Raw genomic sequence first — 16,720 nt, forward strand, 5'->3', positions numbered from 1 at the left:
TTTCAAGGTCATATTTTTCCTGCAGTTTTAGCTATTTGCAAAGTGACCTTCTGAAAAAAAGTATCTATTGTAGTACAGAAAGAGAAGATTGTAATGTTCTCTCAGAGCAGTGAGGATGCTAAATTAGAAAGATGAAGCACTTGGTAACAGTTTAGGTGATACAGTTCTCTTAAAAATGGAACAAAGTGGAAAACTTTCCTAGTCTTTACATCTGACACCTTTTTTAGTTTCGCTGTAGTGGAAGTTTTTTAGTAGTTTGGTTTTAGAAGTATTTTCCAGTATGTTTTCTGATCATCAAGGAAACTCTGTTCAGGTTCTTTTACAGTGATGTTTGTATGGATTCCATTTCATTTTGAAGTAATGCTGGGTTGATGACTAAAACTTTATGTGGGCTAATTCTGCAGAAGCACTCATTCCAGTGATGCTCTAATTGCAGGAAAAAAAAAGGAGTAAAGATATCCAAGGAAAGGAAGCCCAAGGGCTGCTACAGAATTGGAAGCTTTTGTAAAAATGTGTGTGATACTGCTCCTGTAGACTTTTTTTTAATGAGAATGCTGAATTGCAATTGCAGATAATCCTTGACTCCTAATAAAATACTTTTAAAATATACATCTGCTTTCCCTAAAGTGACAATTTTAAAGCAATATAAAATCCTTTCAATTTTTGTTCAAGTGTAGAAACCTTTCACAGTTGTGGTTAATTGCACTGCAATTTGGCTAAATGGAGTGAATATACTAAGCATACAAAAATGGACTTTAAGAATAAATTCCATACAGGTATGACGAAAAAACCTAGGTTTGGTGACTTTAGTATGCAGCTTTCATTGAAGATACTAATTCTGTAGGAAGCCAATGATAGATTGGTATTGTTTTTATTTAATATTATTTTGTAAGATTCAGCTGTACCATTTTCATAGGTAGACTAATAAAATATAAATGCCTAATCTCCAATTACTAGATCTTTAATGCACAATTCTAATGAGATATTTATTCAATAGCTGTAAATACTTAAAGTAAAAAAAAAAGGTCTTTGATATTGCAAAGGACATTTTCATTGACTTCCATTTAAAATGTTCATTTTACATATAAATGTTTTCAAGTTTTAAACTGTTTTCCCCCCTTGCATAAATGTAGCAACTGTGCAGTGGTTTATCAGTAATAATTAAGCTATTGCTTTTCTCTTGCTTGTAAAAAATATCTGATAGTATTTAGGGTTTTTTTTTTCCTCCATCATTGTTGTATTGTTTACTTGTTGCAGGCTTTCTTAGCAAAGAATTGCCAAGATTAGATATTTTCATTAGGTCAGTCTGTTTTAAGAAAACAACACTATTGTGTTAATATTCTCACAACTTGTTCTTTCACTTCTGTGTCAGGGTGATGCAGCAAAGATGCCAATCTCTGAGTGAATGGGGCAGAGTCCCTGCAGAGTGTGAAGAAAATTGAGTCTTCACTGTATTCCTCTGTCTTGGTGCCTTCTTCATCCTTCATGTTCTTTTTCAAGTTTGCTGCAAACGCCAGGGCTCGAACCAGAATATCTCTGTTTACACAGTTGTCAAAAAATAACACCAATGATGGCATCTAGGATATTGAAGAAATAGTCCATACTTAATCACCAGCAGTAAGTACATGGAACTAAATCACACTTAAGAAAATGGAAAAAAATGTGCACCTAAACCATTTCGTATAGAAATTGTATGAAATCCCAGTACACTGTGAGCTCCTGTCAGAAACTTGCACAGTGTGCATATTTTCTCTCTAGAAAAGACTGGCCTGTGCATCAATGGGTTAATAAATGCTCTGTATTTTCAATCTCCAAAATATGGCTGTCTGGAAAATTCCATTTGGAAGAGAGGGTCTCCTTTCCTTCTCAGCCACATTGATTTTGCCCTGAATATTTTTGTTAGCATATCTGATAAATGAAAAATGATACACCTAACAGAGAATTGAATACTTAGCTATGCTGACCTCATTTGAATAATGAAAAGACAGCATTATCTAGACTAGCTTTGCTCATGGCAGGTAGCTCACAAATAAATGCCACTGCACGTTTTAAGAAAGTTACTTTGGGGATGGGGATGAGGATGCAGCACCATTCCAGCCCCTGACTTTGTGAGGAATTGAAACTAAAAGAAACCTGTGTGCCAAAGCCAACACAGCAAATGTCACACAAATTTCTCCATGAAGAAATAAGTAAATGCACAGGGAAAGAGCACTGAGAGGCAACAGTTTTATGGCTGCATTTGAATAAAGGGGTGGGGATTCCAGTGGAACTTGTTGGGTTTGGCCCAGTACATTGGCTATAGAAGCAGCAGTTGAGAAGGATCACTTACAGTACCAGTTCTATTTGATAGTTTTCAATCTTTACACTGACTGTGTGTCTGAAGATAAAGTTTTGGGTTCCTTTTACATAACACAAACTGAAGTTCATGGTATTACCCCTTTGGTGGAAAGGGAAGGTGAGAACAAGCTTCTGCAAGTTATTGATTATTTGGAATGTTGCACAAGAAGTATAACCAACTGTCTCCAAGTCCCTGTGCATCTCCCTCTCTTAGTACAGTATCTGTATTACACTACCCTCTGGAATAAAGCCACCTGTAAAAGAATGTGCACTTAGCTACTGATTTTAGCCAAGCAGTGTCTAGAATTTATTCTGGAATTGCATATATATTTCTGATACATTAAAATTCTTCTAGTGCATGTAATATTTTAACTGGTACACATGTATATATGCCAAAAATAAAATGAAGAAGCAAGAAACTTACTTGAGCTCTGAGAAGATGTCGTGTCATGGCTGGGTTTGCAGATAAGTTCACAAGTACTTTCAAAACTTGAATCTGAAGTGAGGAATGTTCAAGTTCACTTAAAAGCTCCAAAACAGTAAGTAAAGCTCTAATGGGTGTCAATAATGTCAAAGTTGACTTGGGGAGGAAAAGGCAAAATGGGTTAAACCAATATCTTGAGTACTTTGGTATAGGGAAAACCAAGGTATAGACATGTTAGAAGCAAATTCAGATTGACTTACACATCAAAATAAGGCAAGACCCATAAACGAGTCCTAGGCCAAATGCAGAATATGTTTACAATACAAAGATGTTTAAGTACTGCATTTAAAATGATCCAAAGCATATACAAATACACCTTTGTGCTTTTTTGGACCTTGTGATGCTGGTCTTTTAACACTAGGAAAAGGCCATATTACTTCCTGTACTTAAGTACAATAAGTGTTTAGTGGAAATGAGTTTTTTGGAAAACTGGTTTTGATCTGATAAAGCAACCACGTACACTGATGGTACCACAACATCTTGAATAAAGCTGAGTTTGGTCCCTCACTGAAGCTCGTTTCAGTATTACAACAAGTCACAAATAAGCAGGATTTCCACTTGCAGTCACTAAGGTTGCCAGAGGTGTCATAAGCACAACAGAACTAAAGTCCATAGCTTAGGATCACTGCTTGGCATGTTTCCCTACAGAGATTCATGCATCAGTGAAGCCTTTCCCATGCAGGTTCTCCTTGCTCTGTGATGCAGTAGCAATGTTTAGAGCAGAAGAGAATTCTGGAGTTGCAATGGTAAAGGCACCCTGCACTGCTTTGGCAGAGCTGTAGCCTGATGGCTCCACTACCAAGATTCCCTTCCCTCCCCGTTTTTGAATTTATATTGTGAAACTAATACAGATCCATATTTTAGTGCATAAAATCTGTTATCATTAATGAATATTTGGTTTTTCTTAGCACAGTTTAAACCATTTTACCAAAATGTTAAGAAACAAGGCAAGCAAAGCAGCTTCATAAAACAGCTTGTAAAAATAACACTACCCAGTACCTGTGTCCTTTCAGTTCCTTCTGAAAGCAAATGAAGAAAGCATGGAATAGAGTTTATCATCTTTTGGTGGTAGTCACTGGTAACAGACATATTTGTCAACAGCCTGAGTCCAGCTAGCTGCACATCAGAGTTCAGGGGAGCTGACTCAACAGTCCCACAAACTTGTGTAACAAATACCTGGGGAAAGCGGGGAGGAAATAAAGAGAGAATAGTTTTTAATAAAAGCATATTTTCTGTCACAAATAGTATCAATGGCCTAGCTACAATAACATAAATGCTTCCTGAGCATTGCTGGCTGAATGGCAAAGGTTCTTGGAAACAAGTACATTTTTGTTCTGAATATTTCAAACATTTTAGTGGCATGATAGAAGCAGACCATGCAGCATTATGCTCACTAATCTTCCTGAAACATAACTTGCTCTGAAAACTTAAACTGCTTTGCCTCCATCTCAGAAGTGACACAGCTGCCTTAGGGAGTTGTTTAAAAAATCACTTATAAATAACTAACATCTTAAATATTGAGAACAAGCTAAGGACAAGCTTTGAAATTAAATCCTTTCTCCCAGCCATGTGGTGCATTTACTGGAGCACACTGCAGGAACAGTAATAACAGCTGACATTAACTACTATTTTTACCAATTTTTCTTCTGGATGGCAATATACAATGAATCTTGGAGTCCTAACTGAGGAAAAAAGTAATTTACCCTTACCAAAGGAGTTATTTTCTACTTATACACCTAGACAAATATTGACAAGCACTACTTAATAAAAACTGCCTATTGCTAAGGTGCTGCAAATACCACATGCAGTCACACTACCTTTTTCTCAAGCTACTGAGACTAACTAGTAAGTCTTCAAATCTGCCTCAGCTCACCACTTGGACACTTCTTGATCTATTGATTAATCAGATAGATTTCTTTTTTCTTGATGTTTAGTCCTTTCATATCCATAGAATGTACTGTATTTACCAGTGGAACTTATTCTAATTTATACATGCTTTTCTTTTAAGATGGAAGTATCACCTGAAAAATTGGTCTTGTACAAACCCAGGGGCTCAATTCCTCTTTCCTTCTCCCTCACCTAAGGAGTCCTGGCAAGTTCAATCTGCAATCCATTCTGTTAAACAGCCACTGGTGATGTTCTAGGCATGTTTGGAAATCATCTTACCTCCCATAATTTTGCTATGATCTTGGCAGAACAATCTCCCTTTAATAGTATTTTGTGAAAGCTGTACACAAACTGCATAGGTTCCTCTTTTATTTTAAAAGTAAATGCCAGTGAAGCAATGCATTTCTGAGTTACCCTGTCAGTCATCCAGATCTGCTGACTTGAATATCTATCATCAAAGCATTTTGGCATCCTGGCTTGTATTTAACAAATATGCTGAAGGACCTATACTATCTCTTTGCCTTGGTTACTTTTGTTTTTCCCACTGAGAATCTTACCTGTATCTCTTCCTGATTTTTAATATTCATACTCAAATTATTAAGTGCATTTAGTGCTTTTTCTTTAACTTTGGGAACGCAGTTGGAGAGCATCCCTCCAATAACAGAAAGACCATCCAAATTTCGGATTGTATCCTGAAATATAGAAGATATTTCATAGGATTTTTAAAAATTCAATTAAAATGCTGAAGCATTCCCTCAATGTCTCCATATTGACAAAAATGAAGTATGTGAATGAAGAATTCAGAATTGACTGCTCTGTTTAAAGAGAGTGTTAGCAGATACTGCTTTACTGCTTTACTGAAACTAAGAAGGGTCCTGCTTCAGAACAAAAGTATTAGTTGCTATTATTTGACAACAGTACATCACCTTTGCTTTTAAAATCTGGTCTGCAAAGCATGCTTAAAGCACTTTACATTATAAAGAATAAAAGGAAATTACTTGATAATGAGTTAATAGAACAACTGAGCCAGATTGCAGTACCTAAAAGTCCTGCCTGAACAGGGCAGAATTTCAAGATGTAGCTTCATATTATTAGAAGTTCTGAAACTTTTTCCATTACACTTGTTTTTATTACTGTTTTTAATCTTTCTCACTTAGACTGTAACTGTCTTTTTAAAAAAAATACTGCTCTTAAAAAAAAATTAAATGGTCTAATGAGCTTTATGCTTCAGTTGCATTCTAAGAGATTTATATTAAGAAAGCCATTTTGAGAAGCCAGAATAGATGGCAATCATAAGTAGCAAAAAGGGTGGGACCTTGGAGGTTAAACTGTTAAAAAGGCATCAAAATTGGCATCCAGCTCAAAGTTTTTCTGCATTCTATGTCCCAATGATTTGGAGATGCCTTGATAGTTGAAAAATTGCTAAATGTGCAAACAGCACACAACTTTGTGAGGGGCAAAAAATATAGTTTATCTCACTAAACTTTAGATCTGAACCAGAAAGTATTTAACCCAGTATTCAACCTTTTCATTAACATTACATAATTGTAAGCAAACAAAAGATACATTTACAGCACTTTTGAAGTTCAGGACTTTAAGTGGTCCAAACATTATAATTCAATAAATTCTGTGAAGCTGATGAATTATATTATTTGAGCCAGCAGAAATTAAGGCAAGACATTAAATAGATTTTAGAGCACAAGCTGTCCTAGCTTTCAGTCCTGTGTCACTCTTTAGCAAAACAGCAACTCTCCTCTGCCAGACTGGCTGGCATTGGACACTGTTGTTTTCTACAGAACAATACTCACTTGATTTACAGAGAAGGCAGCACTGTTGCTGAGAGTGATTAAAGCTTGCTCTTGAATTAATGGATCATCTGTGGCCTGGAGCAAATGAATAAGTTTCTGTAGAGCATCCACATCCATGGTATGGGTTGACACTGGAGGACTGTTGTCTGTCAACATTTAGAAATTAAATACTTGATACTAAGTTTGAGACATTTCACTTAGTTGCTACTTAATGATTTTTACAAAGCTGAAATTTAGCTCTCAGTTGTAGGACATATTGTTCTAATGTTGTGCCCAATCATGTCATGGTAAAAAGACTGTTTTATGACACTAAGATTTCCATCCTTTTTCTGAGTCCTCTAATTACCTCTTTTGAAGGTGGAGAATAAAAGGAACACACAATTAGAGGTTGCAGTGAGTTACTTCCTGGTTAACCAATAGCAAATTTCCTCTGCAAAATTATTAGGAATATTCACCAGACATGGTTTGGGGATTTTTTTTGTGTCCCCAAAATGAAATGTGAAAATCTGTCTGGGCGCTGTAGGAAACAAAACTTCCAGTTTACAGACTACTACTTCCAGAAATTACAATAATGGCACTTTGGTAAGTACACTGAGATCCTTTGACAAAGTAACAGCCACGATGTTAGGAACTCTGCTGATCATGGCATCACTCAAAACAAGGAGGAAGGCTGCTTCTGAGTCAGGATGATGTAATGGAGTACCTGACCTTTATAAAAGGGCAACAAATGTTATCAAAGGCCGTTTCAGCCAGGTTGGAGGCACAACTATTTAGCCAGCTGAAGAGCCATGAAACCTGATCTGTGACTGCTGGACTAGTCACAGCTTACTCGAGATGACTTCTGAGAAGCTAAGAGGGCTTTAAATTCCACAGCTCTACATCAGCATTTGGCCAGGCAAACACCATAGTATTCTTTCAGGGTTAAAAAAAAAAAAAAGAGATCAAAGTTAATTATGATGATTCAATAGCTCACTTCAAACATAAAATCGTTTTTCATCCTCGTCTAAACACATCCCGCTTAGCTTTGAATTATAGGGGGAACACAAATAACTGCAATAACATAAGTAAACACACTGATCAGACGTACGCTTTGGGGAACTAATAAAAAAAAAAAATAAATAGGCTTTTCTAAAAATAAACCACACTCCAGAGTGCCCCAGGTTGCCACACGCCTATAGAGGGCCGGGACTCGGGCTGTGGCACCGCCTCTGTCAGGGCGCAGAGCCACCTCCGGGCCCCGAGCCGCGCTGCAGGGCCCCGCGGAGCCTCCCCCGGCCCCGCCGCACTCCGCAGGGGCGAGGCCCGCCCTGCCCCGGCCCTCACCTGCCGGCGGGCCCCGCTCGGCCGCTGCTCGCCGCCCCCGCCGCCCGCCCGCCGCCAGCCGCCACAGGCAGTAGCAGGCGCCGGCCCCGAGCAGCAGGGCCGCCGCCGCCGCCCTCACCGCCGCGCCCCGCGGCTCCCACATCGGCCCGGCCGCGGCTGCGTGGCCCGCGGAAGCCACCGCCCCATCCGGCGCGGCTCAGCCGCGGCTCTGCCCTTCCCTCGGGGCTCGGCCGTGGAGGCTGCGCCCGAGGTGCCGCGGGGATGCGGAGCGCACAGCTCCGTGTGCGGGCGCGGGAGAGGCTCCGGCGCTCCGAGACAGCGATGCACTGCGGTTCTACAGGAGGGAATCACCCGCGCTCCGGGCCGGCCTGGTCCCGCAGCGCGTTCCCAAACACGCTGCCCCTCGGGAGGCCGCCCGCCGGCGGGAAGGGCGCTCCTGCGCCATGGCCGCCCTGGCGGGGACACGCACATCATCCCCAAAGTGCGGGACCGCCGTCTCCGCCGCCCCTGGCCCTCCGCCACCCCCTGGGTGTGCAGGCGGTCGCAGCCTGGTCCCACTGGAGCCGGTGGGACCACAAACTCCCCTGTTAACATCTGTGGCAGGGAGCCACCGCCACCCTCCTCCACGGAGACTCCCCCTCGGCCCTCAGCAGAGCCCTGGGCCCGGCTCGTTGCGCCCCTCAGCGCTGGCCGGGGCATCTCACATCCCTCCCACTGCTCTCCGCTGCCTGGGGCATGATTTTGTTCTGCTCGTTTTGTCGCTAGCATGCTTCAAATGATTTATGAAAACTTTAGGAACAGTAACAAGATGGAACAAAGCAATTCTGCTCTATAATCTATGTTAAAAAGAGGATTATAAATGAAGACGAACCTGGTGAACTGCATTGGCACTTTCCCTGTTACGTTTAACTTCTGTGTTAATTACAGAAGAACCTCTAGATTCCAGCCAGGTAATTCCTTCCTCATGAGTGCAGGGGCTGCAATCTATGTTTTCTAACCGCGTGTGAGTCGCAAAGATGACACTGGATTGTGCTTCAGATATTGGATTAGGTATTCTTGTTGGCACGAGAGTAAATAGACTTCATAAAATATCAGAGAGTAAAACTGGCACAGCGTGAAGGACTGTGGGGGAACAGGGCTGGTAGGTTTGCCCTTAGAATTTGCAACAATTTTGTGATTCTCTGTGTTTCTATCTTTTCCTCCCTGTTTGTCATATTCACCTCTGCTTGTTACCAAATCTGCAGCAGCTGTTTTTCAGGTTCCTTCAAACAAACAAACAAAAAAAAAAGGCACAATGCACAAATGCAAGTTTAAGAGATATCCTGATATGTTTATCTGCCAAAATAGACCCCATTTGCAATCGGCTATTACAGCCAGGATTTCCATAGAAATACGAATAAAGGAATCTTGAGCCAATTACAATAATTACAGAGCAGTGCTGCCATGTAGACTGAGTACTTATCCTGGGAGTCTGTCTCTAGGTCATTCTTTGCTTTCTAAGCACAAAACCCCAAAATATAAGATGTACCACCATGAAGTGTCTTTCTTGATTCAGCACTTTAAAAAACAGCTCATATCTACATTTCCAAGCAAAAGTTATAGCATTATAGCTATAACAGCATTATAGCAGCAGTGAAATTAAGTTAATGGACTAAAAATGAAAGAATTAAGGATAAGATTAAAGGAAGACTGTTTTTAAAAGAACCAGTTAAAAATTACCCTGTGTAAGATATTTTTATTCTATGTTTTTCTTGTTTCTTAGATGCTGCTTGCTGATATCTAGCCATTATTCTTATTTAATTTTCTTATATTTTAATTTCTTTATGAAGTTACAGGGTGCTTGGTGTGAAGATAAATGAGATGATACTGATCCTTTTATTAAGGAACATCAAAGCTGAGACCTTAGAACATTTATGCACATAGTCTCAAAGTTAAGGATGTAGAGTTATAAAATGGACATTTCCTTAAGTCTTTTTATGATGAGGTTGTGGTTTGGACATGATCCAAACAAGCTGAAGTCCAAGTAATCTTGTCCAGATAATTTAGGATTCCCTGCTGGATCTGAGAGTTTCCTTCCTGTCTGATTTCTGTCTGTTCTCATCCAGATTTACTTTTAAACAGTATTCATTAAAAGTCAGGCAAAAACTGTAATGCTGCAAACACTCTTGTGTGTGACAACTTCACTGTAGTTGGTAGCTGTATTCTTACAAAGTTAGAAGTAAATATGGATGAAGAGCTGGCCTAAGATTTTTCTGCCCTAGGACCCAAATTAATTTTGCCATGAAGGGTAAATGGCTAAAGTGTTAAGAAGAAAGGGTGAAGATATTGGGGATGGACTTGTGATTGCTTGGCATAATTGACACAATTGTTTCCTGTTTTGCACCTAGTCCAAGGATTATTTTAGAGTACTTGAATGAGGATTGCAAGACAAAGTGTTAAAATTTCTTCCTTATTTAATTAATATTCTCAAATGTTAAACAGAGGCATTGCATTCCAGTATATCACTGGATAGACTGGATTTCTTGTGTTGGAGAACTTTCAAAACTGTTTTGAAGGTTTCTTTGAAAAAGGGGTGGGGGGAAAGGCAAACAATCTATGAAACAAACTTGAAATAAAATATGGCAGTCACATACTGGCTTATCCAGCAGAGGGAGTAGCTTACCAATGTTGGGAATGGCTTTGGGAATCTGCCCATAGGAAAATTTGTGGTAAAAAACCATTTAGGTGTTTATTATTTAAAACATTGCATGCCATGAATTACAATGATAAGTGATGCATTTCTATTTTTTTAACATAGTCAACAATCAGCCACACCTTGCAAATTACATTTCTGGAAGAGGATTGAAAAGATGCTAAGGTTGAATTGGTGTGTTGACTAGTGTTGTAAATATTGAGATGTCTAAACTGAAGACAATGGCCTTTAATTTTGTCTTCACCTTTTCATATTGGTCTTGACTGGGATTCATGGAAACACAGAACAGTTTGGGTCGGAAGGAACCTTCAAAGAACATTTAGTACAACCACCCTGCCATGAGCAGGAGCACCTTTCTTTCACTTGATCAGCTTGCTCAAAATACTGTCCAGCCTGACTCTGAACACTTCCAAAAATGGGGCATCCCAACAGCTTCTGTTCAGCTGCCTTCAGAGATCCCTTCCAATTTACATTATTGTCTGTCTGTCCCTTCACATGGACTGATTAGAGCATGGATGGCCTGTTGGGCTGTTCCCTCTACCTGCCTGCCCTGCTCTCTGCCTCTGCAGGCCATGGGGCAACTTGCCAGGCAACTTGCCTTTTTTGCCTCTGTGCCATGCGTGGCTTTTGCTCTTTGTCCACAGCATGGGTTTGATTTAGAGCCTTCCTCTTTTTCTTTGTCCTCTCACCATGCTTCCTGAAAAGGATTCAAGCACAAGCTCCCTGTTAATTTAATAAAAGCAAGAGGCCATATCTTGAAAGGAGAGTAATATTGCATGCCATGTTTTGACACTTTTAGCAGGCACAAGAGCTTTTTATCATTTCCAATAAATATTTACTTAAATAATTGCAATTTGCCCATACACATTATACTTTGAATGTTCTTGCTGCATGTGAGCTGAAAGTCCAAAAGTAAATGATCCATGTCCTTTAGCTGATAGCTAAAGATAGCTAAAGGACAAATGAGAAAAAATGGTTCATTGGTTATTGTGCATTGTTACTAAAAGATAATGTAAAATTGTATAAGAAAACAATCCTGAAAAGCAAATATTTTTTAGCTGCATTTTGTTTTCTGTGTTAGTTATGGGATCAATTTTTGTCCATTCAACATATTCTTTACCTCATAGTATTAAACTTGCTTTAGATTCCATTTCTTATTAAGTAAATAAAATTATCCAATCTTATATACATTTTTTTTTTAATGCACATTAAAACAATGAAATTCTTTGTAGGAATTGCTAAAGAAATGCTACTTATTTTACTATCCTAAACTCAGAAGTCTGCCAATGGAATTATGCTGATACATGCAATATTACCTTTAAAAATTGAATGAAGGGGAACTGATAAGAAGTAAAGTACTGCAAAATGCCTCTATTTTGCATTACTTTAAAAGATTCTGGTAAACTGTTGCTTGTTTTAACAGTTTTCAGAACTAGATGATACTTTGCTGTAAATACAAGGAATTAATTTGCAGCTTCTTTTTGAAGTGCTGCTCTGTGGTGTACTTATTGTTCATCCAGAAGATCCACTTACATTTTTAGAAAAAAAGCTCAGAGAAAAAATGGCAAAGGGATACTTTCTTATGATACATACTGAATTATTTTGTGTGTGTGTGTTGTGTGTGTGCTCTGTGGTTTATAATATTGCACTTGGACTTTTAAAATATGCTAATGGTACAGCATCTATGTAGACTGCAACTTAAATGATAATACTGCTTTTTGCAAATATTGATGGCATATGGTATTGCAAAAACAGTAAGACAATATCTCTAAAAATATAGAATATATTTTATTTTTATATCCATGGGTTTGGGGGTGTTTGGGTTTTTTGTCTACAGAATATTTAATGAATATAGCCTCCTCTTAATGCTCCTCTTTGATTAGTTGATATATTAAACCCTTACTTTTGTGGTAATCAAAACTGAGGTGATGTTAAGTGTTTTAACTTCATTGCTGTCCACAGCACCAGGGATGAACCAGGGATGTGGCTTTCAAGCACTGCATCAGTAAGTGAGGTATTTCTCATTTTTTCTGTTCTCTGTGTGTTCTTTCACCCTGTGAAATGAGCACAGCATGAGATTAAAAAAATAAGGATTTAGTTTTGTTTATACTGGAATCTTAGAAAATAATTTGATATTATTTGCTTTAATAGTCTCTGCAATTTTCTGATTGAAGCTTTCAATGGGATGTGAGTAATAAATCCTTAATCTTTGGATCCACTCACTAAACAATTGAGTCAGTAAGGTGGCATGAAGTGTGACTGGATTTTTCTCTTGATTATCTCTGTATAACTGTGCTCAATTTTGTCTTCTGTTAGTACATCTGTCCTGAGTTCACAGCAATTACATTTCAGCTGTTTCCTCTTTTGCTGACTATTCAGTTAGAATTCAGATCAAAAGTGGAATGCTTGATTTATACAGTACACATATACAAATACAAACTTGTTGCAGTCAAATCCTCTCATAGATTTTCTTAGGAGTAAGAGCAATACATGAGATATACCCCAGTATTTTCTGAGGCCCATTGCTTTTTGTGCTTTCAAAGGATCATATTTTCTTTTACAGTGGTATTTTTAGCCCATAGTTTTACACAGTTTTGGCTTTCTAATAATTCAGACAGGTTTATTAAAATACCAGTTAGAAACATGTGGTAAATGGCTGACATAACAATGGGTCCTGAAACAATTTTAGGAAAGAGTAACTCAAATATTTAGTATGCTAAATAGCTGAATACAACTGATTAAAAAAAGAGTGAACATGAGAGGTGAAAGCCTGAATATCAGTTATTGAGCTTTCCTTCAAGCACAGAAATTACTTCTGGCTTGTATGCTAATTTTACTTTTTCTTTAACATCTCTGTGTAAAAACAGTCGTATCATTTGGTAGTGAAGTACTTCTAACTATACACAGAAAATTATACTTGAATGTCCATCACCTCAAATTAGATCCTTTAATTTGCAAAAATCAACATGAAAAAGACAAGATTTAATTTTTTGTGTGACTCAAAACATTTATAATACAGCACTACTTTGTGTACTGCCGTAAATTATTTTTTAGATGACTAAAGAATTGTGTGCAAAAGAATTGTGTGACTTTTACAACAGAAACTTAATGAAGCTTTATTTTGGGTAATTATATGTATTTTTCACATACTTCAGGAACATCATAGGAAAAATCTTTTCCCAAAGTATTTATGTTGCTCCTTTGTGTGAGGAAAAAAAAATTCAGTTTAACACAACAACATAAAGTGAAACTGTATTAAAATTCCTCAGTTCTGACTTTACTGCTGTTCTGAACCTGACACTTCTGTACTTTAATCAGCTCTATTTATGAGATATATGGTGGTATACCCAGACATAAAAGGACAATTTTCATTTAGGTCTGAAAGTAAACAATCTCTGTTCTCTTATGCTCTTTCTTTGGTTTTCTGTGCTTGGGATTAGGAAGATCATGCTTTATGTAATCCAAATTTTCCTCTGAAAAATGGGGATAATACCTAGATATGTTTTAAAATATGACAATCACAAGAAATAAACACATCCACTGATTTCTTTGTTATGTGTACAAAATGTGATGATCCTCCATTTAGAATTAGGTAAGGTGGGTTATTTTGTTTTGAAGAGCATACAGTGCTTATTACAGAGGTACAACTCTGCTAGGAACACTGGTGTAAATCCTTACTAAGAACCACAGAATGACAGAATTGGCAGGGAGGTGAACGTTTTCAAGCTGTGCTGTGGTTAACATTGGTGCAGATTTGTCCAGGGTGTTTTTAGTCATTTTAAATATCACAGGTGTTGGAGACACACCAATCTCAGCAGGCAGTACATTCCAGTACTTCATAATCCTTTCTACTACAAATATTTTCCTAACACAGTAGCCCTTCTCGCAAAAAAACCCAAAACAACCCACCAAAAACCCCAAACCCACCTTTTTTTAAAAAATCCTATTGTCTTGTACAATAGGGACATGGAAGATTATTCATTTTTCCTTCAGTGCAGCCTTTCTAACATTGTATCAGCCTAGAGTTTTGTTAATTATCACATACATTGGACTGGAACAGAACATGTTCCATTTACAATCTCTCCCAAGAATATGTTGGGATTTTTTTAATATGATACAAGAGAGGTTTTGGCAAATGAATGTAGACATGGAAAGTCTTATTCATTCAGCAAGTCAGATACAGAGAGATACTGAATTTTAATATATCAGCGATATATGACTCATTTGAAATACATTTTTGTTCTGAATCTAATTATTTTTGATTGCTTAGCCTGGAAGGAAAATGGGACTTCTACAAAGGTTAAAATTGGTAAGATATAAATTGAATTTGCATTCTGTTACACTGGGGATTTTTGTATTGCCAAGGAAATATGAATAGCATCTAAGTAAATGCATGTATCTAGCACTTTTAAATTATTTTCTATTAACACTCAAATGTCCTCCCATAAATACAGATCTGTAGTGAAGTACAGATGACAGTAACAGTACTTTATGGCAGTGGTAGCAAGCAAATTTTTATTGCTCAATACTTCAGAAAATTACAAACAAGTAGAAGTTTTATTAAAATGAGTAGATGAATTGCTACTGAAAAATATCATCAATGTGTATTTTATTTAAATTATAAATAATAAACATCAGTTCTATTCAGAAGTTTATATTGTTGAGCTTGACTGCTTTGAATTTTACAGCAAATTGCAGTGTTGTGGATTTTACTTCAGTTCAGAAACTGTAATAAATTACTCGTTCTGTTTTACAGTTCAGAACATGGATAAAATAAAATTTGCTGGAAAGGAATGAGAAAAAAGCCAGTGGAAGATGGCCCTACAATAAATCCATTATAATATCTAAATATTAAAAGTTATTATACAGAAGTGGAACATGTGTGTGGAGACCAACAAGGAAAAAAAGACATGTTAGCCTAGGTAGCTGGTCTGCATAAGACAAATAATACATAATATATAATCTAAAGTTATGCTGTGTAAATTAAATGTTCTTGGTCCAACAATTTACCTACCTGTCTTTTTGCAGGTTGGGCTGTGACAACTTGATGCCATGAGTGCCTGGAGAGACAGGTTCCTGTGTTCTGTGCCAGGACAGATGGTTCTGGTTCCCTTCTCCCCCGACTGAGCAGTGATAATGTTTGGGAGGTGTTAGGGAAATGGGGTGTATGTCAGGGAAATGGGGTGTATGTCAGAAGTATGGGCTGGAAAGAGTTGGGATGCTTTCCTGGGAGGTGAAGAGTGCAGTGATAGGGTTAAAACAGGAGGGATCACACACTTGGAGTCTTAGCTTTGATTAGATGGAATGCATGATGAGAGGTGAGGATGGTGTGAAAATCAAATTAAGAAAGTCAGAAGACAAACTGGTATCTTAAAATACTTAAAATTGTAGTCTGACCAGATTGGGCTGGCTAAAGATGTCCTGTTTCTGGAATGTATCAGGGCATTCTCAGGGAATAATAGTTTCAAATTCTGTCCATTCTTAATAGCAGTTGCACTGATTGGTTTGATTTCCATGATTAGGTTAGAATGCATATAACTGAGTCATTTTTTAATTGTGTACATTTATATTGCGTACACTTTTGTAGACAATGGGTCAACTAAGTCACCTAAACACACATTTCTGGTACAATTCAGCATGTCCTGGGACATGCTGAGAGCTAGGGCTGTGGAACTTGGGGATAAGCTACAAAACAATAGCTTTATTGATGTGTAAAGTGCAGAGGGAGCAAAAATTATTACAGAAAAGCAGGAAGCCTACCAAAATGCTTCCATTTTTTATTTAAAAGATTGCAGCTCCCTTGATCCAGAGAGAATCTGTGTGGTTGTCACCTGTGTGGTTTGTTTTTCTTGAGCTGTCACTATTTTATTTGGTATGGGAAATGCAGAAAGAGCTCTTCTCTTCAGAAGACAGAGCAGAGGTTTGCTCTGGCTGAGTGCCTGACCATTTGCTGCAGAAAGGCAGAGCTTTTTCCCTCTTCCTTTGTCCCTCTGTGAATCCTCATGTTCTCTTTTTTGTGGACCCAGAATGCAGATACAGTCTCCTTCAACAGGAGATCATTATTGGGTGTTGGCTCTTCCAGGCCAAATATGTATTTGCTCTGAGCATTCACAGACTATGGAAAATAAAGCATGCCTGAACTTTTCAAAGTTCTGGAACTTATGATTAGTGGCCTTTATTGTCTCTGGC

General features: G+C 38.1%; 1 protein-coding gene across 3 annotated transcripts; it reads right to left on the reverse strand.

The window, feature by feature from the left end:
- Positions 1 to 855: 855 nt before the first annotated feature.
- ARMC10 (armadillo repeat containing 10) lies at positions 856 to 8,459 on the reverse strand. Of its 3 annotated transcripts, none has more exons than XM_066550870.1 (6): positions 8,309 to 8,459; positions 6,517 to 6,662; positions 5,266 to 5,400; positions 3,821 to 3,997; positions 2,762 to 2,833; positions 856 to 1,577 (listed from the first exon to the last, which is right to left on the reverse strand). In XM_066550870.1, the coding sequence occupies exons 2-6, from the start codon at positions 6,631 to 6,633 to the stop codon at positions 1,326 to 1,328; spliced, it is 753 nt and encodes a 250-aa protein (XP_066406967.1). In that variant the 5' UTR covers positions 6,634 to 6,662; positions 8,309 to 8,459; the 3' UTR covers positions 856 to 1,325. The 3 variants fall into 3 exon arrangements, with proteins under 3 accessions (XP_066406967.1, XP_066406966.1, XP_066406965.1); XM_066550869.1 differs by lacking the exon at positions 8,309 to 8,459 and adding an exon at positions 8,191 to 8,284; XM_066550868.1 differs by lacking the exon at positions 8,309 to 8,459 and adding an exon at positions 7,840 to 7,981.
- Positions 8,460 to 16,720: the final 8,261 nt, after the last annotated feature.

Source organism: Molothrus aeneus, chromosome 5, assembly GCF_037042795.1.
Source record: "Molothrus aeneus isolate 106 chromosome 5, BPBGC_Maene_1.0, whole genome shotgun sequence".
NCBI lineage: Eukaryota > Metazoa > Chordata > Aves > Passeriformes > Icteridae > Molothrus > Molothrus aeneus.

Coding starts and splice junctions, on each gene's coding strand:
- ARMC10 (XM_066550868.1), bottom strand. CDS start 7,981: ATGTGGGAGCCGCGGGGCGCGGCGGTGAGGGCGGCGGCGGCGGCCCTG. Junction 5,401..6,516: donor CTGCCTTCTCTGTAAATCAA/GTGAGTATTGTT, acceptor TCTATATTTCAG/GATACAATCCGAAATTTGGA. Junction 3,998..5,265: donor AAAATCAGGAAGAGATACAG/GTAAGATTCTCA, acceptor CGCTTTCCCCAG/GTATTTGTTACACAAGTTTG.